Genomic DNA, 19,918 nt, shown 5'->3' with positions numbered 1-19,918 from the left:
GCCTTCCTAAGCCAGGAATCTTGGTTTCATCAGACCAGAGAATCGTGTTTCTCATGGTCTGAGAGTCTTTAGGTGCCTTTTGGCAAACTCCAAGCACACTGTCATGTGTCTTTTACTGAGGAATGGCTTCCGTCTGGGGCCCTCTACCATAAAGGCCTGATTGGTGTAGTGCTGCAGAGATGGTTGTCCTTCTGGAAGGTTCTCCCATCTCCACAGAGGCACTCTGGAGCTCTGTTAGAGTGGGCATCATGTTTTTGGTCAACTCCCTGATCAAGGCCCTTCTCCCCTGATCGCTCAGTTTGGTCAGGCGGCCAGCTCTAGGAAGTCTTGGTGGTTCCAAACTTCTTCCATTTAATAATGACGGCCACTGTGTTTTTGGGGACCTTCAATGCTGCAGACATTTTTTGGTACCCTTACGCAGATATGTTCCTCGACACAAGCCTGTCTCGGAGCTCTACGAACCTTTCCTTTGACCTCATGGCTTGGTTTTTGCTCTGACATGCACTGTCAACTGTGGGACCTTTTATATAGACAGGTGTGTGTCTTTCCAAATCATGTCCAGTCAATTGAATTTACCACAGGTGGATTCCAGTCAAGTTGTAGAAACATCTCAATGATGATCAATGGAAACAGGATGCACCTGAGCTCAATTTCGAGTCTCATAGCAAAGGGTCTGAATACTTACGTAAATAAGGTATTTCTGTTTTTTATATTTTATACATTTGCAAAAATGTCTAAACCTGTTTTCACTTTGTCATTTTGTGGTATTGTGTGTAGATTGATTAGGAAAAATGTTAATTTAATCAATTTTAAAATAACGCTGTAACGTAAGAAAATGTGGAAGAAGTCAAGAGGTCTGAATACTTTCCAAATGCACTGTATGTGTAAGGTTATGAATAAAGGGCAACCGATTACTGAGGATAGTAAATAGAGGATTGTGGAAAGTCTCTTTGAAGGGGTGAACTAAAATTAGGGGTGGAGTAGCGAGATGACGGGTAGAGTGATGAGTTAATAAAAATGGAGGAAACCAAAACAATAGTAGATACTCTGTGATAATAGGGAAGCATTCTTATTGCTAAAGCAAAGTTAACTATATTTGGGGGGTAATTTTTTCCAATATTTATGGAACCGGTTCCATAGGTTAAGTCATACACTCATTGTGTACAGGATTTTGCTTAAATGTTATTGCCTTGGCATCTATGTTCTGTGTTACTAAAAGTAGGCAACAGAGTCAAGGTTCATTCATAGAATGTGAGGCATTTATTGTATGCATTGCAATTTTGAACTCTAAAAAGGGGTTTATTTTGTGTAAAAGGAACCCACAGTATTGTGATTACGTTGTTATTACCAACTCTAACCATTCTATTCATTCCAAAAACAAAAAGGCTCATGAAAACAGAAGAGTAAATAAGCCAAGATACTGTGAGAACCTCTTGTATTGATGTACTAAAATAATTACACCCTTACATATGCCTAACACTTAGAATGTTATATGGCAGGGTTCCCCAACTGGCGGCCCGTGGTTGTATTCTGAGCACCAACAACAACAAATATATTTTTTTACATAAGACTGTAAAAACACCAGGAAATCAGCTCCAAGTGATTTTAATTTAACTGTTCCCAAGTATTCCCATGCATAATAGAGAGACAAGTGAACAATGCAAATGTAAGCAAGGTTTGAAATTATTGTTTTTGGCAAACGTTATATTTGTTTGGGCTTCTTGCGGTCAATTTGCATTCTACAAAATATTTATAATTATATTCCGGCCCCCGCCCATCTCCTGTCGAAAAAATAGGCCTGTGGCTGAATCTAGTTGATGATGCCTTCTAAACTCATCCCAAAAAAAGAAACGTCCTCTCACTGTCAACTGTGTTTATTTTCAGCAAACTTAACATGTGTAAATATTTGTATGAACATAACAAGATTCAACTACTGAGACATAAACTGAACAAGTTCCACAGACGTGACAAACAGAAATGTAATGTGTCCCTGAACAAAGGGGGAGTCAAAATCAAAAGTAACAGTCAGTATCTGGTGTGGCCACCAGCTGCATTAAGTACTGCAGTGCATCTCCTCCTCATGGACTGCACCAAATTGGCCAGTTCTTGCTGTGAGATGTTACTCCACTCTTCCACCAAGGCACCTGCAAGTTCCCGGAAATTTCTCGGGGGAATGACCCTAGTCCACACCCTCCGATCCAACAGGTCCCAGACGTGCTCAATGGGATTGAGATCCGGGCTCTTCGCTGGTCATGGCAGAACACTGACATTCCTGTCTTGCAGGAAATCACACACAGAACAGGCAGTATGGCTGGTGGCATTATCATGCTGGAGGGTCATGTCAAGATGAGCCTGCAGGAGGGGTACCACATGAGGCAGGAGGATGTCTTGAGATTGCCTGCAATGACAACAAGCTCAGTCCAATGATGCTGTGACACATCACCCCAGACCATGACGAACCCTCCACCTCCAAATTGATCCCGCTCCAGAGTACAGGCCTCGGTGTAACGCTCATTTCTTCGACGATAAATGCGAATCCGACCATCACCCCTCGTGAGACAAAACCACGACTTGTCAGTGAAGATAACTTTTTGCCAGCCCTGTCTGGTCCAGCAAGGGTGGGTTTGTGCTGTCTGGTGAGGACCTGCCTTACAACCTACAAGCCCTCAGTCCAGCCTCTCTCAGCCTATTGCGGACAGTCTGAGGACTGATGGAGGGATTGTACGTTCCTGGTGTAACTCTGGCAGTTGTTGTTGACATCCTGTACCTGTCCCGCAGGTGTGATGTTCGGATATACCGATCCTGTGCAGGTGTTGTTACACGTGGTCTGCCACTGCGAGGAAGATCAGCTGTCCGTCCTGCCTCTCTGTAGCGCTGTCTTAGGCGTCTCACAGTACGAATATCGCAATTTATTGCGCTGGCCACATCTGCAGTCCTCATGCTTCCTTGCAGCATGCCTAAGGCACATTCACGCAGATGAGCAGGGACCCTGGGCATATTTCTTTTGGTGTTTTTCAGAGTCAGTAGAAAAGCCTCTTTAGTGTCCTAAGTTTTCATAACTGTGACCTTAATTGCTTACCATCTATAAGCTGTTAGTGTCTTAATGACCATTCCACAGGTGCATGTCCATTAATTGTTTATGGTTCACTGAACAAGCATGGGAAACAGTGTTTAAACTCTTTACAATGAAGATCTGTGAAGTTATTTGGATTTTTACGAATTATCTTTGAAAGGCAGGGTCCTGAAAAAGGGACGTTTCTTTTTTTGCTGAGTTTATATGGCCTAGGCATACTGCACTTCGTGAATACAATGGTTGTATAAATTAAAGTCGTGTTTCAAGCGTGGTCACAACGTCCTCTGGCGGTTCCACCGAGAACTTGAGCACGAGAGAGACAGAGCAAACGTGGACAACTTTCAGACGATTAATTGGTATCACACACTCAAATACATAACTCCCTTTTCCCTCTATAAAAGAAAAATACAATCCAGCCTAAATATAATATGGCCACTATTCAACCAAAGGGTTATTGTCTTTGGTTCAACTATTGAAAAAGGTAGGCAAGCTATATCAATAGGCTATCACAGAAGAATATCATGCACGTTTATTCCACAGAGTATGTAGCCTGTGGTTTATTCCTAGATGTAATTACGCTTTCTCAAAAGAAGATGTCACTTCGTATCCAAGACATCTGATTTTGTGTTTAGCGAGTTGGGAAAGACGTGACGTCATGAACACTTCAAAATGGCTACTGGTGTGGTATTAGTGCTGCTGACTGGTACATGGGGATTGCATTAATCTGTTACAGCACAGGCCCGATTGAAATGTTATTTTGACCAAACGTTCCTCAAAACAGTATGCTGTTTTTGTGGGTCTGCCAGATTAAAAACGACAGACTACAAAACATGGTCACGCTCTCAAAGAACAACGAAGACTGGGAGCTCAGACGTCCGAGAGGGCGACGCTGCAGGATTTTATGTCCGAAGCTGTAACTAGCTTCGCGGAGGGTACATGAAATGGAAACAGCAGAACATGGAGATGTGGTTCTTGTTTTGCCCGTCGATGTCAACGAAAACGAAGAGGCAGGTAAATCTTACGGTTCACATGCCGACTGTAATATAATAGCAACGTCTCGCCCATTGGACGACAACGGAAGCCGAGTATGCGCGGCGGATGAGGGTCAAACGGGGAAAGGTTATGTTTATATAGCCAGCAATGGGAAGAATCCAATCGTTGACTGTGTCGTGTTACCATCGCAGAACGTCCGAGTTGGGAATACAATAATGCGGGATTTGGTTGCAGACTGTCTCCCCACTCAGATGAATGAAAGCGGTGTAATTTCAGACCTGTGCAACGACTCACCGCACCCGAACGACCACAGACTTAATGGATTTACTGAGTCATCGGTTCAGCTGATGGTCGGGTCTGAAGCTGACGGAGGGGGGAGCGGGGGGCCCTTTTCCTGCTCAGACACAGCTGCAAACGCCTACAGACACGAGGAGGGGAACGGAATGTTACTGCAGCTGGCTCGTGTTTCACAGCGGGGAAAACTGGATTATGAGGGGGAGACTCAAGATTCCAACTCGGGTACACTGAAAGAGGGGGATTCTAATATGGAGCCAGGGCCACAGCCGCCATCTCTCTTTCCATTGTCATGTAGGCCTATAGACAACCATCAACAGAATTACACTTTCACAGACTCTGTTGATTTGGACATGAAGATGGCCAACGGGGATATGGATTGTTATTTATCAAATGATGATTGGTCTACAGATGTGGATACTGATTATTGTAGCCAGATGGACACATGCAACCGACTGCTATGCCAAGGACTTGACTGCTCTGTCATGGAAGTAAATGGTGGCCTGCATACTGTAAACACTGGAGCGACATGTGATTTTGATGCTGTTTCCTCAGAAAGAACCACAAATGTTCCATTTGATGTCGTCGTGGTGCATGCTTCTAATCTGCAGCGCCAAAACATCCCTGGCAGCCCAGAGGGAGCTCCCCCAGCAGCTGCCAAGCCCCCCGATGCAGCGAGTAGTGTTCCGGACTCTGAGGGTGTCCCTTCAGAATCGAGTGCCAAACTCCCGTCTCCCTCTCCGTCAACACTTTCTGAAAACACCAGCAACAGTCCAAACACAGAACCCAGCATGAGAGAGGATTTGAGTGAGTGCAGTCTCCCAGCTAGGCCTCTCAGCCTCAGGACTAACCCAAACATCACAGTCTCTCTCAGCTGTGATGCCACCCCTCTCAGCCCGGAGGATGGGGACATGTTATTTGGAGATGAGGGGGGTGCTGACTGCTCTAGAAACACTTATGATATCGGTCGTCGTCAAAGTGCCCCAGAGAAACTCCCCGACGGGTCGACAGTTCTGTCCTCTTCTAAGAAGTTTGGAATCTCTGATTTTTTCACCAGGTAATATGAAAAGCGTAACCATCACTGCACTTGCTCACACACACACTCCCTCACCACCACTACAACAAACCTACGCATACACGTGTTGGGAAACGTCTTATTTGTGAATGCTATATGTTGAATTACCATAGTGAGCATGTGTTGAGAGTAGTAATGGATATTAGTCCGTTATTGTGGTAATAAAGGATATGGTAGACTAAGCAATAGTTAAGTGAGGCCTATCTCCTTAGGGGTTAGGCTTCCGATGGCATCCACAGTGCCATTTATAGTTAATGAGACTGATGGGCTACCCTACAAGGAGCCAACTACCCTATTCCAGCAGCTCATTACTGTAGCTGGTTATCCATAATGACCATGTTTTGTAGTGACTCTGCCCATACTGTAGGGTTGCAAAATTCTGGTAACTTTCCCCAAATAACCGGTTTTCCAGACATCTTGGTATGAGAATTCCTGGAATTATGAGGTGATGAGCAGGAAATCCTGTATTTCTGGAAAAACTATTTTTTGAAATTTAATGGAATTTTGCAACCCTAGGCCCATGCATAATTTCTGAGAGCATCTATTCAAGCACCTGCAGGCCTGGTCAATGTCATTGTTTATCTGGTGCGTCTTCATGTTCGTTACAGTGCAAGGCAGCAAACTGGAGAAAGCGATCACAACTCCTCATCATCATCATCCTGCAGATGTGGGTTTGACAGGAGGGCGGATGTGTAGCTTGTGAATTAAATTAGCCCATGTCGTCCAACTTCTACAGATGAACAGGTTGATGAAGCACAAGGCATCTGGTTCATTGTTTTGTGCCATAAAAAAAAAATGCTTGAACAGCAAAGAGACTTTAAACTCAGGAAGCATTTTAATATCAGCTAGGATAAATCTAATCTGATGCCTGACAGCTGGATAAGACATCCTGTACAACACAACGTGTACCTGTAACACTCTTCCCTCCCTGTGTTGACTTCATGAGATTTGCAGGCCTCCAGTTTCTCCTGCAGCCCAGGGTAATATTGGAGAGAATTGCGGTGTTCTACCTTTTTATTGCCTGGATTTCATACTACAACAAGCAATGAGACTGCAGAGAAAATGTTTTCTATCTGTCTCGATCTCTCTGCTACTCCCCCGCCTACCCCACTTTCACCCCTATAAAAGTACTGTACTATTGGAGCTGAATCAATTCAATTTCAGAGTATTGATTTTGAGTTGCTTGCAATGCCGTGGAGACACTCTCTTATTCTAGAAAGTCATCACTGCTAGGCCTAGCTATATAGGATAGGCCTTTGTAGCAGTTCTCCATTAAAGCGTATTATACACACGGCATAGTCCTCCTAAACTAAAATCTCCAAAGCAGTTTCTTCGTCCTGTATGTAGACCAGACCGTAACGAACTGAATCCCCTCCTTAACCTGTGAGGATGTTGTCTAATGACAGGTGCTGTGAGAAGTGTTGTGGCTGAGCCCTGTGCTACTCAGCCCCTAGATCTTTTATCCATGGCCCGGAGACATGGAACCTGTCATTTGGTGAGGCGCAGGGACAGGGTTGCTAGCTACAGTACTAGGTAAAGTTAGACCTCCGTTAGGTTACAGGCTGTGTAAGAAGCATCGCCACAGCACGTCGTTCAATTATCCTATGTTAACTGCAATCGATGCTGAGCTCAAAGGTTCTTGTGAGCACTGCACACACTCATAACTTGTGGTGTTGCTGGTACTGTGTGCCATGCTCTCCTTGACAGTCAAGGTTGCCATTTAGTCATTATGAGGAGGCATAGGCTAACACCTAGTACTACGCTGAGCTAGCAACGACGCTTGTCAACGTCATCATCCAACCAGAATCCATGTTTGCAGATGGAATTCACTTTTTTGTACCACATTGCTGATCACTTTGAAATGAATAACAAGTGATCTACGGCTCACTCTGTCCCACTGTCTGTGTGCACAACATTAGAGGAAATACTGGTTTGTGGTGCCGGATTCTTATGTTTGATTCCACTGAGGTGATTATGATGGCATGGTTGGGATGACGATGATGATGATAATCTTCAGGTGTTTGAGGATGCTAGATAATGGACTGTGTCCTTGATCACTTTTGTATAAGAGTTGTCACTGATGTACTGTATCCAACAATCCGTAGCAACACAAGACCTTGGGGAGGGTGCCTTTCTGAATTCCTTCACAACGAGGGAAGAACAAACATGGCCGACCTGGCCCCCACTGTACCACACACTCACTCCACCCAGCAGACAGCCAGAAACTCTCTCATATCACTGCAGCTTCGCTGATGGCCCAACCCAACTCTTCACACACCTACGGTACACAGGGCAGGATAAAAGCCTGGGAACCTCAGGGGACTGTGTGTTTGTGCGAGCATGTGTGTACATGTTATCTTTTCATTGCTCAACACCCTTCTTTCCATCCTTTACTTCCCTGAGATTTGTACCACCCTCTTTCACCATGTACATTTTCCTTCCAGATATATGTCTGTCTCTCTCTTCTTTTAAATATTTGTCACTCTCTCTCCTCCAGGAACCTGTTTTCTAGGAAGCCCAAAGAGCCAAAGCCACCTTCCCAGAATGCTCCTGGGTGGAGGTTGTTTGGAAAGGTCCCCCTGAAGGAGAACACTACTAAAGATCCTAAAGACTCCTTCACCATCCAGCAGGTTAGTATCACTCTATATCAGAGTCAACCACAACCCGTTGGACTCAACCACAACCTGTTTGAGTTCTACCCATAAAAATGAATGAAGATCAAGATATATTTGTGTTGGTCTGGTGTCATATAAATGATCTGGTATCCTAACTCTGGAACTCTAACATTGTAGGAACTGCCAACTCAAACTAATGGAATGGAAATGTCCATTTAATGTCTCTGTTGTAATGCTGCTGCTTCTGGTGGTGGTGTGTATGTCTGCAACAGGTGGGAATTGAGGCAAAGGGACAGGAGTGGGTGTCTGGATGAAAGGGCGGGTGTGTTATTGTTTAAACCACTGGTGGTGGTGTGGGACGGTGTGTAGCTGTCTCTCTGCTCTGCTGTTGCATTCTGCAGCTGAGGCCCCAGCTGGCTACTCTGCCCCACTTCTGCATGCTGTGTGGCGGTGTCTCTGACAGCTCACCCCCCCACTCCTCACTGGCCCTCTTCCTCTGACTGTTATGGAGGATGTGCACCCCGGCACTGTGCTGAGTGGGTTAGCATTCCTACCATGCTCACGTCAGGTGGGACTCTGAGCTGCTCTAAATGAGATTGAGACAGAGACACACTGGGTACTTGTTTACAGCAGCGGTCAACTGAGACTGAAGCTCAATGAATAATGATGAAGGCAAGAAGTAGGATGTTACACTTAGACTATTCCCATTCCACAACAAAGTAGTAAACTACAATATACTGACAAAAATACATCTAGTTTTCGTTTCATCAGGATCATAATCCAGACAGTTGAGCCTGAATCGACACCTAATCACAATCTCTTAATCAAGGGCTATGGGATGCCTTTTTTCTAAATCGCATATTATTCACCATCTTTTTGCATGGAACTATAGAAAATATGTTTCACCCATCACACTACCAGGTGTACTTCTGCCTACCTGCTTCACATGACAATAGAAGCATTATCCATGACTACACTAACTGTGGGAGAGGGAGAACATCACGCATAGATGAACCAACTCCAGCAGGGTGGGGGTGATGAATGATAACTATGTCTCATCCAGACTAACCCCATAAAAGATCTGTTGTCCTGTGGTTAACCCGGGTCTATGAATGAGGTTTTTATCACACGTACGTACACACACACAGTGCAGAAAAGGCCTAGGACAAAGTAGACACTATTAAGCCTACAGAATGTCCCTAGCCCTGACAGCCCTGCCTCCCATAGCCATTAGGCTGCCTTCTACAGGAGCAAAGATGGGCCGTAGTTGATGGATGAACACTGGTGTGTTATGTACAATAACTGGTCCATCTACACATAAAGGGAGTCATAGACTGTTCTCTGCTACCGCACGGCAAGCTGTACCAATGCACAAAGTCTAAAACCAACAGGACCCTGGACAGCTTCTACCCCCCCATCCATAAGACTGCTAAATAGTTAGTTCGGGTAGCTATTGGTTAACTATTTAACTGTCTGCATTGATCCTTTTTGCAATAACTCTTTTGACTCATCACACACGCTGCTGTTACAGTTTATTATCTATCCTGTTGCCTAGTCACTTTATCACTACCTATATGTACATGTATACCTCAATTACCTCCTGCCCCTGCACATCAGACTCAGTACTGTTACCCTGTGTTTTTAGCCAAGTTATCATTACTCATTCCTCGTGTTATTAATATTTATTTATTATTTCATTTTTTACTCTGCATTTTTGGCAAGGGCCCGTAAGTAAGCATTTCACTGTTAGTCAACACCTCTTTACGAAGCGTGGGACAATTTGATTTGATTGTAGACCACAGTGAAGAACAGCCTACACGTGGGTTTTAAACCTCATTGTAAACATGTTTTTGTCCCCTTGTTTCCTGTGTTTCTATGTAAAGGAGTACCAGGTGAAGGTTGGACCAGCTCCAGGCCCCCAGGTCCAGCTCTCTGCAGCGCGGCGGAAAAACCTGGAGTTTGAGCCGTTGTCTACCACAGCTCTGATACTAGAGGACAGGCCATCGTGAGTGTTTAAAAATATATATATATAAAAAAAATCCTCTGGTTGGCTTCTCCCTCGGTACACATGCCATCTGTGTGTGTGATTGATTGTGTGTAGTGCAGAGCCCTCATACAGGGGGATGGCCTGCTTTCCTGGAATGCACATTAATCTTATCTAAACACCATGCACATGTAATTCTTGATACTCTGTATGGCCAGTGTGTATGCCCAAACCACACGCCTCTCTCTGAAGTCATCCATCTCGTCCCCTCTGTTTAGGAACCTTCCTGCCAAGTCTGTTGAGGAGGCCATGCGTCACAGACAAGAGTATGACGAGATGGTGGCAGGAGCCAAGAGGAGAGGTATGTGCTCTAACCACGGTTTTAACTGTCAACACACACCCAGAGGGTGACTGTGTGCCTGTCAGGGAGCTGTCATCAACAACACCCAAAGGGGTGTGTCCTCTCACTGCTCCTCTATATCCTGTACACTGTTGATTGTCGTAGCCAGTAAGAGAATCGATCTTGAAGTTTGAGGATGACTCTGTAATAGTCCGTCTCCTTCATGCTAATGAAACTGCCCACAGCCTTGTTGATGATTTAGTGCATTGGTGTGACAGTGCATTCTTACAACTGAATGTGACAACCAAAGATTTAGTATGTGTATTGATTTCAGAACACTAAGGGCCAGGTGGTAGACACTATAGACAACTACAAGTATCTTGGCAAAATTATTGATAATACATTGAACTTTGAGTGTAACACTGACGTGTATGAAAGGCCAGCAGTGCATTTTCTGTCTCTGGAAACTGGCAAAGTTCCCGGTCGACAGGACCTTGATGACTGTTTTATAAGTCATACATAGTCTGTATTAACATGACGGTGGTCATGAGTATGACGGTGGTAATATGTTGCTGATGTTTTTTGTTTTTGTCAGTATGTTGTTGACCGGATGATCTAAGAATGCACAGAGCACTTTACTTATTAAGCAACTTTGGCTTGTCATACTTTTGTGCTGCTGCTAATGTCAGTCACTAGTAGGCCTACTGTATATGTGTATTGATGGCTGTCAGCCCTATGAATTAAAGTACTAGCTAGCTCATTGTATTCACTATAACTAGGTCATTGTGAGCCATGTGAATTTTACAGTTGAAGTCAGAAGTGTACATACATTTAGGTTGGAGTCATTAACTTGTTTTTCAACCGCTCCACAAATGTCTTGTTAACAAACTATAGTTTTGGCAAGTCGGTGAGAACATCTACTTTGTGCATGACACAAGTCGTTTTCCTAACAATTGTTTACAGACAGATAATTTCTATTAAAAATCACTATCACAATTCAGGTAGGTCAGAAGTTTACATACAGTAAGTTGACGGTGCCTTGAAACAGCTTGGAAAATTCCAGAAAATTATGTCATGACTTTAGAAGCTTCTGATCGGCTAATTGACATCATTTGAGTCAATTGGAGGTGTACCTGTGGATTTATTGCCTGAAGGTGATGATGCCTGAAGGTACAACGTTCATCTGTACAAGTTTAAACACCATGGGACCACAAAGCCACAAGTATAAACACCATGGGACCACACAGCCCACACGCAAGTATAAACACCATGGGACCACACAGCCGTCATACCACTCAGGAAGGAGATGCGTTCTGTCTCCTAGAGATGAACGTACTTTTGTGCGAAAAGTGCAAATCAATCCCAGAACAACAGCAAAGGACCTTGTGAAGATGCTGGAGGAAACGGGTACAATAGTATCTATATCCACAGTAAATCGAGTCCTATATCGACATAACCTGAAAGGCCGCTCAGCGAGGAAGAAGCCACTGCTCCAAAACCGACATAAAAAAGCCTGACTACGGTTTGCAACTGCACATGGTGACATAGATCGTACTTTTTGGAGAAATGTCCTCTGGTCTGATGAAACAACAATGGAGCAGTTTGGCCGTAATGACCTTGTTATGTTTGGAGGAAAAAGGGGGAGGCTTGCAAGCCGAAGAACACCATCCCAACCATGAAGCACGGGGGTGGCAGCATCATGTTGTGGGGGTGCTTTGCTGCAGGAGGGACTGGTGCACTTCACAAAATAGATGGCATCATGAGGGAGGAAAATGATGTGGATATATTGGAGCAACATCTCAAGACATCAGTCAGAAAGTTAAAGCTTGGTTGCAAATGGGTCTTCCAAGTGGACAATGACCCCAAGCATACTTCCAAAGTTGCTGCAAAATGGCTTAAGGACAACAGAGTCAAGGTATTGGAGTGGCCATCTCAAAGCCCTGACCTCAATCCTATAGAAAACGTGTGGGCAGAACTGAAAAAGCGTTTGTGAGCAAGGAGGCCTACAAACCTGGCTGTTACACCAGCTCTGTCAGGAGGAGTGGGACAAAATTCAACCAACTTATGTGGGAAGCTTGTGGAAGGCTACCTGAAACGTTTGACCCAAGTTAAACAATTTAAAGGCAATGCTACCAAATACTAATTGAGTGTATGTAAACTTATGACCCACTGGGAATGTGATGAAAGAAATTAAAGCTGAAAAAAATAATTCTCTCTACTATTATTCTGACATTTCACATTCTTAAAATAAAGTGGTGATCCTAACTGACCTAAGACAGAATTTTTACTAGGATTAAATGTCAGGAATTATGAAAAACTGAGATTAAATGTATTTGGCTAAGGTGTATGTACACTTCCGACTTCAATGTTGTTTTTATGCTCCTTTTCTGCCAAACCAATTGGGACAATGAAAATTGAACTTTAACACACTTAACCCATTCTCTCTCTCTTCCCTGTCAGAGCTGAAGGAGGCCCAGAAGAAGAAGCGTCAGATGAAGGAGAGGTTTAAACAGGAGGACAGCATCGCCAACGCCATGGTCATCTGGAACAATGACGTCCTGCCCAACTGGGACTGCATGTCAGTATTCCCTACACTGAGGGGATCAGTTCCGTTTTAATGCCTTTTATCGTCCAGCACAAACACTTGATACTATATAATATATGCCATTTAGCAGACACTTTTATACAAAGCACCTTATTAATGCGTGCGTACATTTTACATATGGGTGGTCCTGGGAATCAAACACACCATTCTGGCATTGAAAGTGCCATGCTCTACCAACTGAGCTACAGCAGACATCTTGATTTGTCACAAATAATCCTCCTGAACATTATTTTCATTTGAAACAAATGACTACCAGAGGCTGAAATAGGTTGTGGTGTCAAATGTACATAGATCAGTGGAGGCTGCTGAGGGGAGGACCGCTCATAGTAATGGAACAGAATAAATGGAATGGTACCAAACACGTGGTTCATGTGTTTCAAAACATTCCATGCTCTCCATTCCAGCCATTATTATGAGCCGTCGTCTCGGCAGCCTCCACTGCCATATATAGACTATTCTGATACTCTACCATAGTTTAACACTGTTAAAGTTCCTCTGGAATGATAGACGTGTGTTGTTGTGTCCCCTGGCAGGCGTAACACGCGTCGGGTCAGAGAGCTCTGGTGGCAGGGCCTTCCTCCCAGCGTCCGAGGACGAGTCTGGAGCCTGGCCATCGGCAACGAGCTCAACATCACCCCTGGTAAAAACACAACACTCTACTTAACGCTGTCTATCCAAACCCCCCCCCCCCCTCTTCTCTCCGTTCTCACAGCCTGTCTGCTAATATTCACTGTTACAGCAGCTTTTAATGTATTCTAAGCAGTTGCCTACTGTAACAATGACAGCCATCCTACCGCCCACATAGTCTGTTGAACGACCAGTAGCAGTATATAATCTGGATAAGCTATAATTAACCACAGTATTGTTGATTGTGTCTGCTACTGTAGAGTTGTTTGAGATATTTCTGTCTCGGGCCAAGGAGAGGTGGAAGAGCTTCAGTGAGACCAGCTCTGAAAACGAGACAGAGGGTAGGTACCATGGCAACACAAAGACCCAGAGCAAGAATAAGCCCCATCATTATTTAAAACAAGTTAGAAACACATTTTGTGCTTTGTTTATTGATCATTATAAAAAAAGATAATTGTATGTTTGCATGAAAAAAGTAAATTTGTTATTTTTCTCCAAAACAGACTCTGGATCATTACAGGCGGATAGAGAGTCAAGTCTGGACCTGATAAAGCTGGACATCTCCAGGACCTTCCCCTCTCTCTTTATTTTTCAGAAGGTACAGTCAAATGTTTAGACACCTACTCATTCAAGGGTTTTTCTTTATTTTTATTATTTTCTACGTTGTGGAATAATAATGAAGACATTAAAACTATGAAATAACACTTCGAATCATGTAGTAACCAAAAAAGTGTTAAACAAATCAAAAATATATTTTATATTTGAGATTCTGCATAGTTGGCCACCTTTTGCCTTGATGACAGCTTTGCACTCTTGGCATTCTCTCAACCAGCTTCACCTGTAATGCTTTTCTGACAGTCTTGAAGGAGTTCCCACATATGCTGACCACTTGTTGGCTGTTTTACCTTCACTCTGTGGTCCAAGTCATCCCAAACCATCTCAATTTGGTTGAGGTCGAGTGATTGTGGAGGACAGGTCATCTGATGCAGCACTCCATCACTCTCCTTCTTGGTCAAATATCCTTTACACAGCCTGGAGGTGTGTTGGGTCATTGTCCTGTTGAAAAACAAATGATCGTCCCACTAAGTGCAATCCGGATGGGATGGCGTATATCGCTGCATAATGCTGTGGCAGCCATGCTTGTTAAGTGTGCCTTGATTTCTAAATAAATCACAGACAGTGTCACCAGCAAAGCACCATCACACCACCTCCTCCATGCTTCATGGTGGGAACCATACATGTGGAGATGGAACCAAAAATCTCAAATTTGGACTAAGGACACCGGTCTAATGTCCATTGCTTGTGTTTCTTGGCCCAATAAGTCTTATTTTTATTGGTGTCCTTTAGTAGTGGTTTCTTTGCAGCAATTTGACCACGAAGGCCTGATTCATGCAGTTTCCTCTGACCAGTTGATGTTGAGATGTCTGTTACTTGAACTCTGATGCATTTATTTGGGCTGTCATTTCTGAGGCTGGTAACTCTAATGAATTTATCCTCTGCAGCAGAGGTAACTCTGGGTCTTCCTTTCCTGTGGCGGTCCTCATGAGAGCCAGTTTCATCATAGCGCATGATGGTTTTTGCGACTGCACTTGAAGAAACTTTAAAAGTTCTTAATTTTCCGTATTGACTGACCTTCATGTATTAAAGTAATGATGGACTGTCGTTTCTCTTTGCTTATTTGAGCTGTACTTGCCATAATATGGACTTGGTCTTTTACCAAATAAGGCTATCTTCTGTATACCACCCCTACCATGTCACAATACAACTGATTGACTCCAATGCATTAAGAAGGAAAGATATTCTACAAATAAATTTTTTACAAGGCACATGTTAATTGAAATGCATTCCAGGTGCCTACCTCATGAAGCTGGTTGAGAGAAAGCCAAGAGTGTGCAAAGCTGTCAAGGCAAAGGGTGGCTACTTTGAAGAATCTAGAATATATTTTTTATATTTGGGGGAAAAAAATTGATTAGTACATGATTCCATGTGTTTTATTTCAGAGTTTTGACGTCTTCACTATTATTATACAATGTAGAAAATAGTCAAAATAAAGAAAAGCCCTTGAATGAGTAGGTGTGTCCAAACTTTTTACTGGTACTGTAGGTCTCTCCTCTCATCACCAATACAGTACCTGATCTCAGAGCCTTGATATCTCTGTGGTTGTCACTATATAACAGAACCCTCATACTGTCCATGGCTGTTTCTATCCCGGTGTGGTGTGTGGAAGCTTTTGTTCTTCAATGTATTCTTCTCATTGGATTGCTGGATCTGCTGGTGTTGACATTGACTGTGCCACTGTTGTTTGGTCAGTGTTAGGTTTATTTGAACATCTTGGTACATATGCAAAAGCAATATAAACCTCAAGTAAAAAGATAAAATATTAATTTGACTAATACTCTCCTTATAGGGTGGGCCCTATCATGACCTCTTGCACAGTGTTCTGGGGGCGTACACGTGTTATAGACCAGACGTGGGCTATGTAAGTAGCAAACACTTCATTTATCCTAGATAATTGTGATTTCTCTCAATCCACGTTGACTAAATGTTTGTCCCGTGAACTGATTTCTCCCTACGTCTGCAATTAAATTGGATTCTGTTCTTAATGGTGCTGTTTATTTTGGTGAAAAATGAATGGATCTAATGCGTTCCTTGTTTTCCAGGTCCAGGGGATGTCCTTCATCGCTGCAGTGCTAATCCTGAATCTGGAGGAAGCTGACGCCTTCATCGCCTTCGCCAACCTGCTCAACAAGCCCTGTCAGATGGCCTTCTTCAGAGTGGACCACGACCTGGTACTGACACACACACACCTTTGTCCTGAGAGAATTAAGCAATAAGGCCCGAGGAGGTGTGGTATATGGCCAATATACCACAGCTAAGGGCTGTTCTTACGCTCAAAGCAACGTGGAGTGCCTGGACAGTCCTTAGCCGTGGTATATTGGCCATATATCACAAACCCCTGAGGTGCCTTATTGCTATTATAAACTGCTTACCAATGTAATTAGAACAGTACAAATAAATGTTTTGTCATACCCATTGTATACGGTCTGATATACCACGGCTGTCAGCCAATCAGCATTCAGAGCTCGAAACACCCAGTTTATAATGCTGAATAAATAAATGTTATTTCCATGGTGTAAACCTTCCTCTTGTTTTCAGATGTTGAAATACTTCGCTGCTTTCGAGGTGTTCTTTGAAGAGAACCTCCCACGGCTATTCAATCACTTTCAGATCAACAACCTCACCCCTGACCTTTATCTCATAGACTGGTGAGTGCAGGACAACATGACACTTCAGTGCTTGCCCTCATTGAACTAAAGTGAAATGGTTCGAGACTTTGTCCATTTCTATTCATTGTCAGTTCATAAAGTGACCTTTGCATGTGCTTTGCTTCACCTCGCCAATGAACCGTTGTTGACCTCTGTGTGTCTCGGTCCATTCCTGCAGGATCTTCACCCTGTACAGTAAGTCGTTGCCATTGGATGTGGCGTGTCGCGTGTGGGACGTGTTTTGTCGGGACGGGGAGGAGTGTCTGTTCCGGACAGGCCTGGGCATCCTGCGCCTCTACCAGGAGGTCCTACTGCAGATGGACTTCATCCATATGGCCCAGTTCCTCACCCGCCTGCCTGATGACATAGCCGCTGACAACCTGTTCAGCTGCATCACTGCCACACAGATGCTCAGCAGCAACCGCAAGTGGGGCCAGGTCAGTTAGACCCACTGTCTGATTCTGTAGTCTGACCTGTGGAGCAGAAGTAAACTGGAATTCCAATTCAATATTTGAAAAGTGAGCATCTATTTAATGACTTATCAAGTGGGGCCTGCTGTGGATGGGTTTTATCAGTGCTAAGATGGGGTGCTGACAGTGCTCTCCAAAGGCTTCCTTTCCCCTTCATCTTCCCTTCATGACAACTGCTAGAGAGCAATAATAATGGCGTCTTTTTGTAGGCACTAATGGAGGCAAACTCCTCAATGACTTGTTGGACAAAGTCTATGGGGAAATGAATGGGTTTCTGGGATAAACGGCGAAAATAATGTCTGGTGAACACAGATTTAGGAGATCTTATACGTTTTGGTTCTAGAGATAATCTTCATCAGCTAACGTCACGTTTTGTGAATTTTTATGTGTGGATGTAATGAAAACAAGCACACAAAGGTTTCATAATTCATAAAGGTCATGTTAACTGACTGATATTATATCATAGAACAAAACATATAAGATCTAAGCTTGTGTTAACTTCAAACCTTATTTTCGGCATTTATCCCAAAACCCCATTCTATCCCCATTAATTTCTCCCATAGGGATGGCTGAACGAACCAGGGGTAACTCATTTCCATTTTTTAAGACTACAAGCTGGTGCGCTCTATAGGGGAGAGGACTCCTGGGTAGTTTTTTACCATGTTGCTTAATCTCTTAGTCTTTCAATATTAGTGGTTAAGGAAGAAAACCGATGAGGAGAGGGAAGCTTGTATGTTTTTTGCTTTGTTTTTGTATCAACAGTACCTTCTGTTGGATATGTAGAACTACTCTATGTATTTAATTTTACATGTACATATTTCCATTAGGTCTTCTCTGCATTGATGAAGGATGGCAATAAGGAAGTAGCCAACCACAGTCCGGCTCCAAGAAGCTAACGGTTTAGACACACGAACCCCACTACCCAATGTGTTTCTGAATCTGTGACACACGCACTTGGATTTCTTCTGGGGACTGTTGCTAAGGCAACAGGAATGCTTTGCTTGGTTATGAAATGGACACCAAATGGATGTAATACTGGGAGGTGGCAACACATCCCTACCTATCTCTACACACACACACACGCACACACACACACACTGGCATCAGAAGTGTGGCTGAAATGAATGTTGGTGCATCAGAGAACCATTAGCAACTATGAATGATGAAATCTGGTAGAAAATACTTTAGGCCGGGAGAGTTTTGTTATTGCGCATACGGCAAGTGGCTATAAGGAGTTCCCAAAGCTCCTATCAACACTCCATTGGTTTGCGTACACTACACACATTAAGTATATGTCCATTTTCATCCCTACATATCTCCACACACACACTCACATAATAACAGCATTATAAACAGGCCTTAGGTGGACCATGAAACCACTGACTCACCCATACAGTCTGGTCAGAAATATGTTATACTTTCAGATTGTAAAGCTGTTAAATGTACTTGTCTCTTTTTGTTTTTAGGTTATACCAAATTTCTCCACGACTAAGTGTTTGTAAATATGAACTTAAACATATGTACCTATTTGTATGTATTAATGTATGGTATACACATACAGTATTTTCCTCGTGTTCACTAATTCAACAGGACCCTTGGCAAACAGTGATTCTGGAATAGGAAATACCAACGGTAAAACAAGGAGCGACTTGGTGAAATCTTTTGAAAAACTATTGAATCTGAGTGCTCTTATGTTAGTTTAAAGGTCCAATGCAGCCATTTTTATCTCAATATCAAATAATTTCTGCTTAACAATGAAGTACCTTACTGTGATTGTTTTCAATTAAAATAGTCAAAAAGAAACAAATAGCTTCTTAACAAAGAGCAATTTCTCAAGGAAGAATTTTGATAGCAGTCTCTGGGAGTGGTCTGAGTGAGGGGAAAACGGAATAGTAGCTGTTATTGGCAGAGGGATTTGGAACTCTCTTTCTTATTGGTGTATTAACAAATTTACTGCCTAGTGATGTCACCAGGCAGGCCAAAACTCCATGCCACCAAAACAGGTTGACATTTCAGGCCGTCTTTTCAAACCGCTCTAACACTAAAAGGGCATTATCGTAATTATCACAATATTATTCCAACCTCGTAGTGTGGAAGCATATATAAAACACAGGCAAATCATGTTTTTTGCTGCACTGGGCCTTTTAAATAAAGCCCTGAAGAGGAGGGTGGGAAATAATTTTGAAATAAAAGTGCAATATGAATCTCAAGGGCCACATGATGATGCAGTGTTTTTGGAGAAACATGTTTGAATAACCGCTTTATGTTGAGTTAAATCTACAGTTGGTGATGTCTGATAGTACAGTGCTTTGATTAAATATTTAGAACGTAGTGGAGAAGGAGAACAACATTCTAGCAAGATGTCTGATTTATTTTAAGATTGACATTTGGTCTGTATGCATACTATTTAAGTTGTAGCATTGCTTCCTGTAAAATAATCATTCCGCTTGTTTTTGTCCAATTTACAATTGTACAGTTTTCATATGCCTTACTGGTACTGTATATGTAATGTAAAAAAGATCTATTTCGTAAATGGCCACTAGTTAAATGTGTAAATAAATATCTGGGCAACAGAA

General features: G+C 43.1%; 1 protein-coding gene across 4 annotated transcripts; it reads left to right on the top strand.

Moving 5' to 3' along the window:
• Positions 1 to 3,693: 3,693 nt before the first annotated feature.
• LOC139562104 (TBC1 domain family member 12-like) lies at positions 3,694 to 19,918 on the top strand. 4 transcript variants are annotated; one of them, XM_071379454.1, is made up of 14 exons: positions 5,295 to 5,417; positions 7,541 to 7,718; positions 7,933 to 8,065; positions 9,934 to 10,055; positions 10,313 to 10,395; positions 12,835 to 12,952; positions 13,513 to 13,619; positions 13,867 to 13,947; positions 14,110 to 14,204; positions 16,014 to 16,085; positions 16,267 to 16,395; positions 16,763 to 16,872; positions 17,051 to 17,309; positions 18,170 to 19,918. In XM_071379454.1, exons 1-14 carry the CDS (start codon positions 5,318 to 5,320, stop codon positions 18,236 to 18,238), a joined length of 1,656 nt encoding a protein of 551 aa, XP_071235555.1. In that variant the 5' UTR covers positions 5,295 to 5,317; the 3' UTR covers positions 18,239 to 19,918. The 4 variants fall into 4 exon arrangements, 3 of the variants coding, with proteins under 3 accessions (XP_071235554.1, XP_071235552.1, XP_071235555.1); XR_011672301.1 differs by lacking the exon at positions 7,541 to 7,718 and having other exon boundaries at positions 3,711 to 5,417; positions 17,051 to 17,390; XM_071379451.1 differs by lacking the exon at positions 7,541 to 7,718 and having other exon boundaries at positions 3,714 to 5,417.

This window comes from Salvelinus alpinus, chromosome 32 (genome assembly GCF_045679555.1).
Source record: "Salvelinus alpinus chromosome 32, SLU_Salpinus.1, whole genome shotgun sequence".
Classification (NCBI taxonomy): Eukaryota; Metazoa; Chordata; class Actinopteri; order Salmoniformes; family Salmonidae; genus Salvelinus; species Salvelinus alpinus.
The sequence above is the reverse complement of the archived record's forward strand: the minus strand, read 5'-3'. Positions and strand labels throughout refer to the sequence as shown.

What these genes read in the sequence shown, in the direction of transcription:
- LOC139562104 (XM_071379451.1), top strand. Translation starts at nt 4,015, where the DNA reads ATGGAAACAGCAGAACATGGAGATGTGGTTCTTGTTTTGCCCGTCGAT. An exon ending in ATACTAGAGGACAGGCCATC is followed by an intron (nt 10,056 to 10,312) that starts GTGAGTGTTTAA and finishes CCCTCTGTTTAG; the next exon opens with GAACCTTCCTGCCAAGTCTG. An exon ending in CTGCCCAACTGGGACTGCAT is followed by an intron (nt 12,953 to 13,512) that starts GTCAGTATTCCC and finishes GTCCCCTGGCAG; the next exon opens with GCGTAACACGCGTCGGGTCA.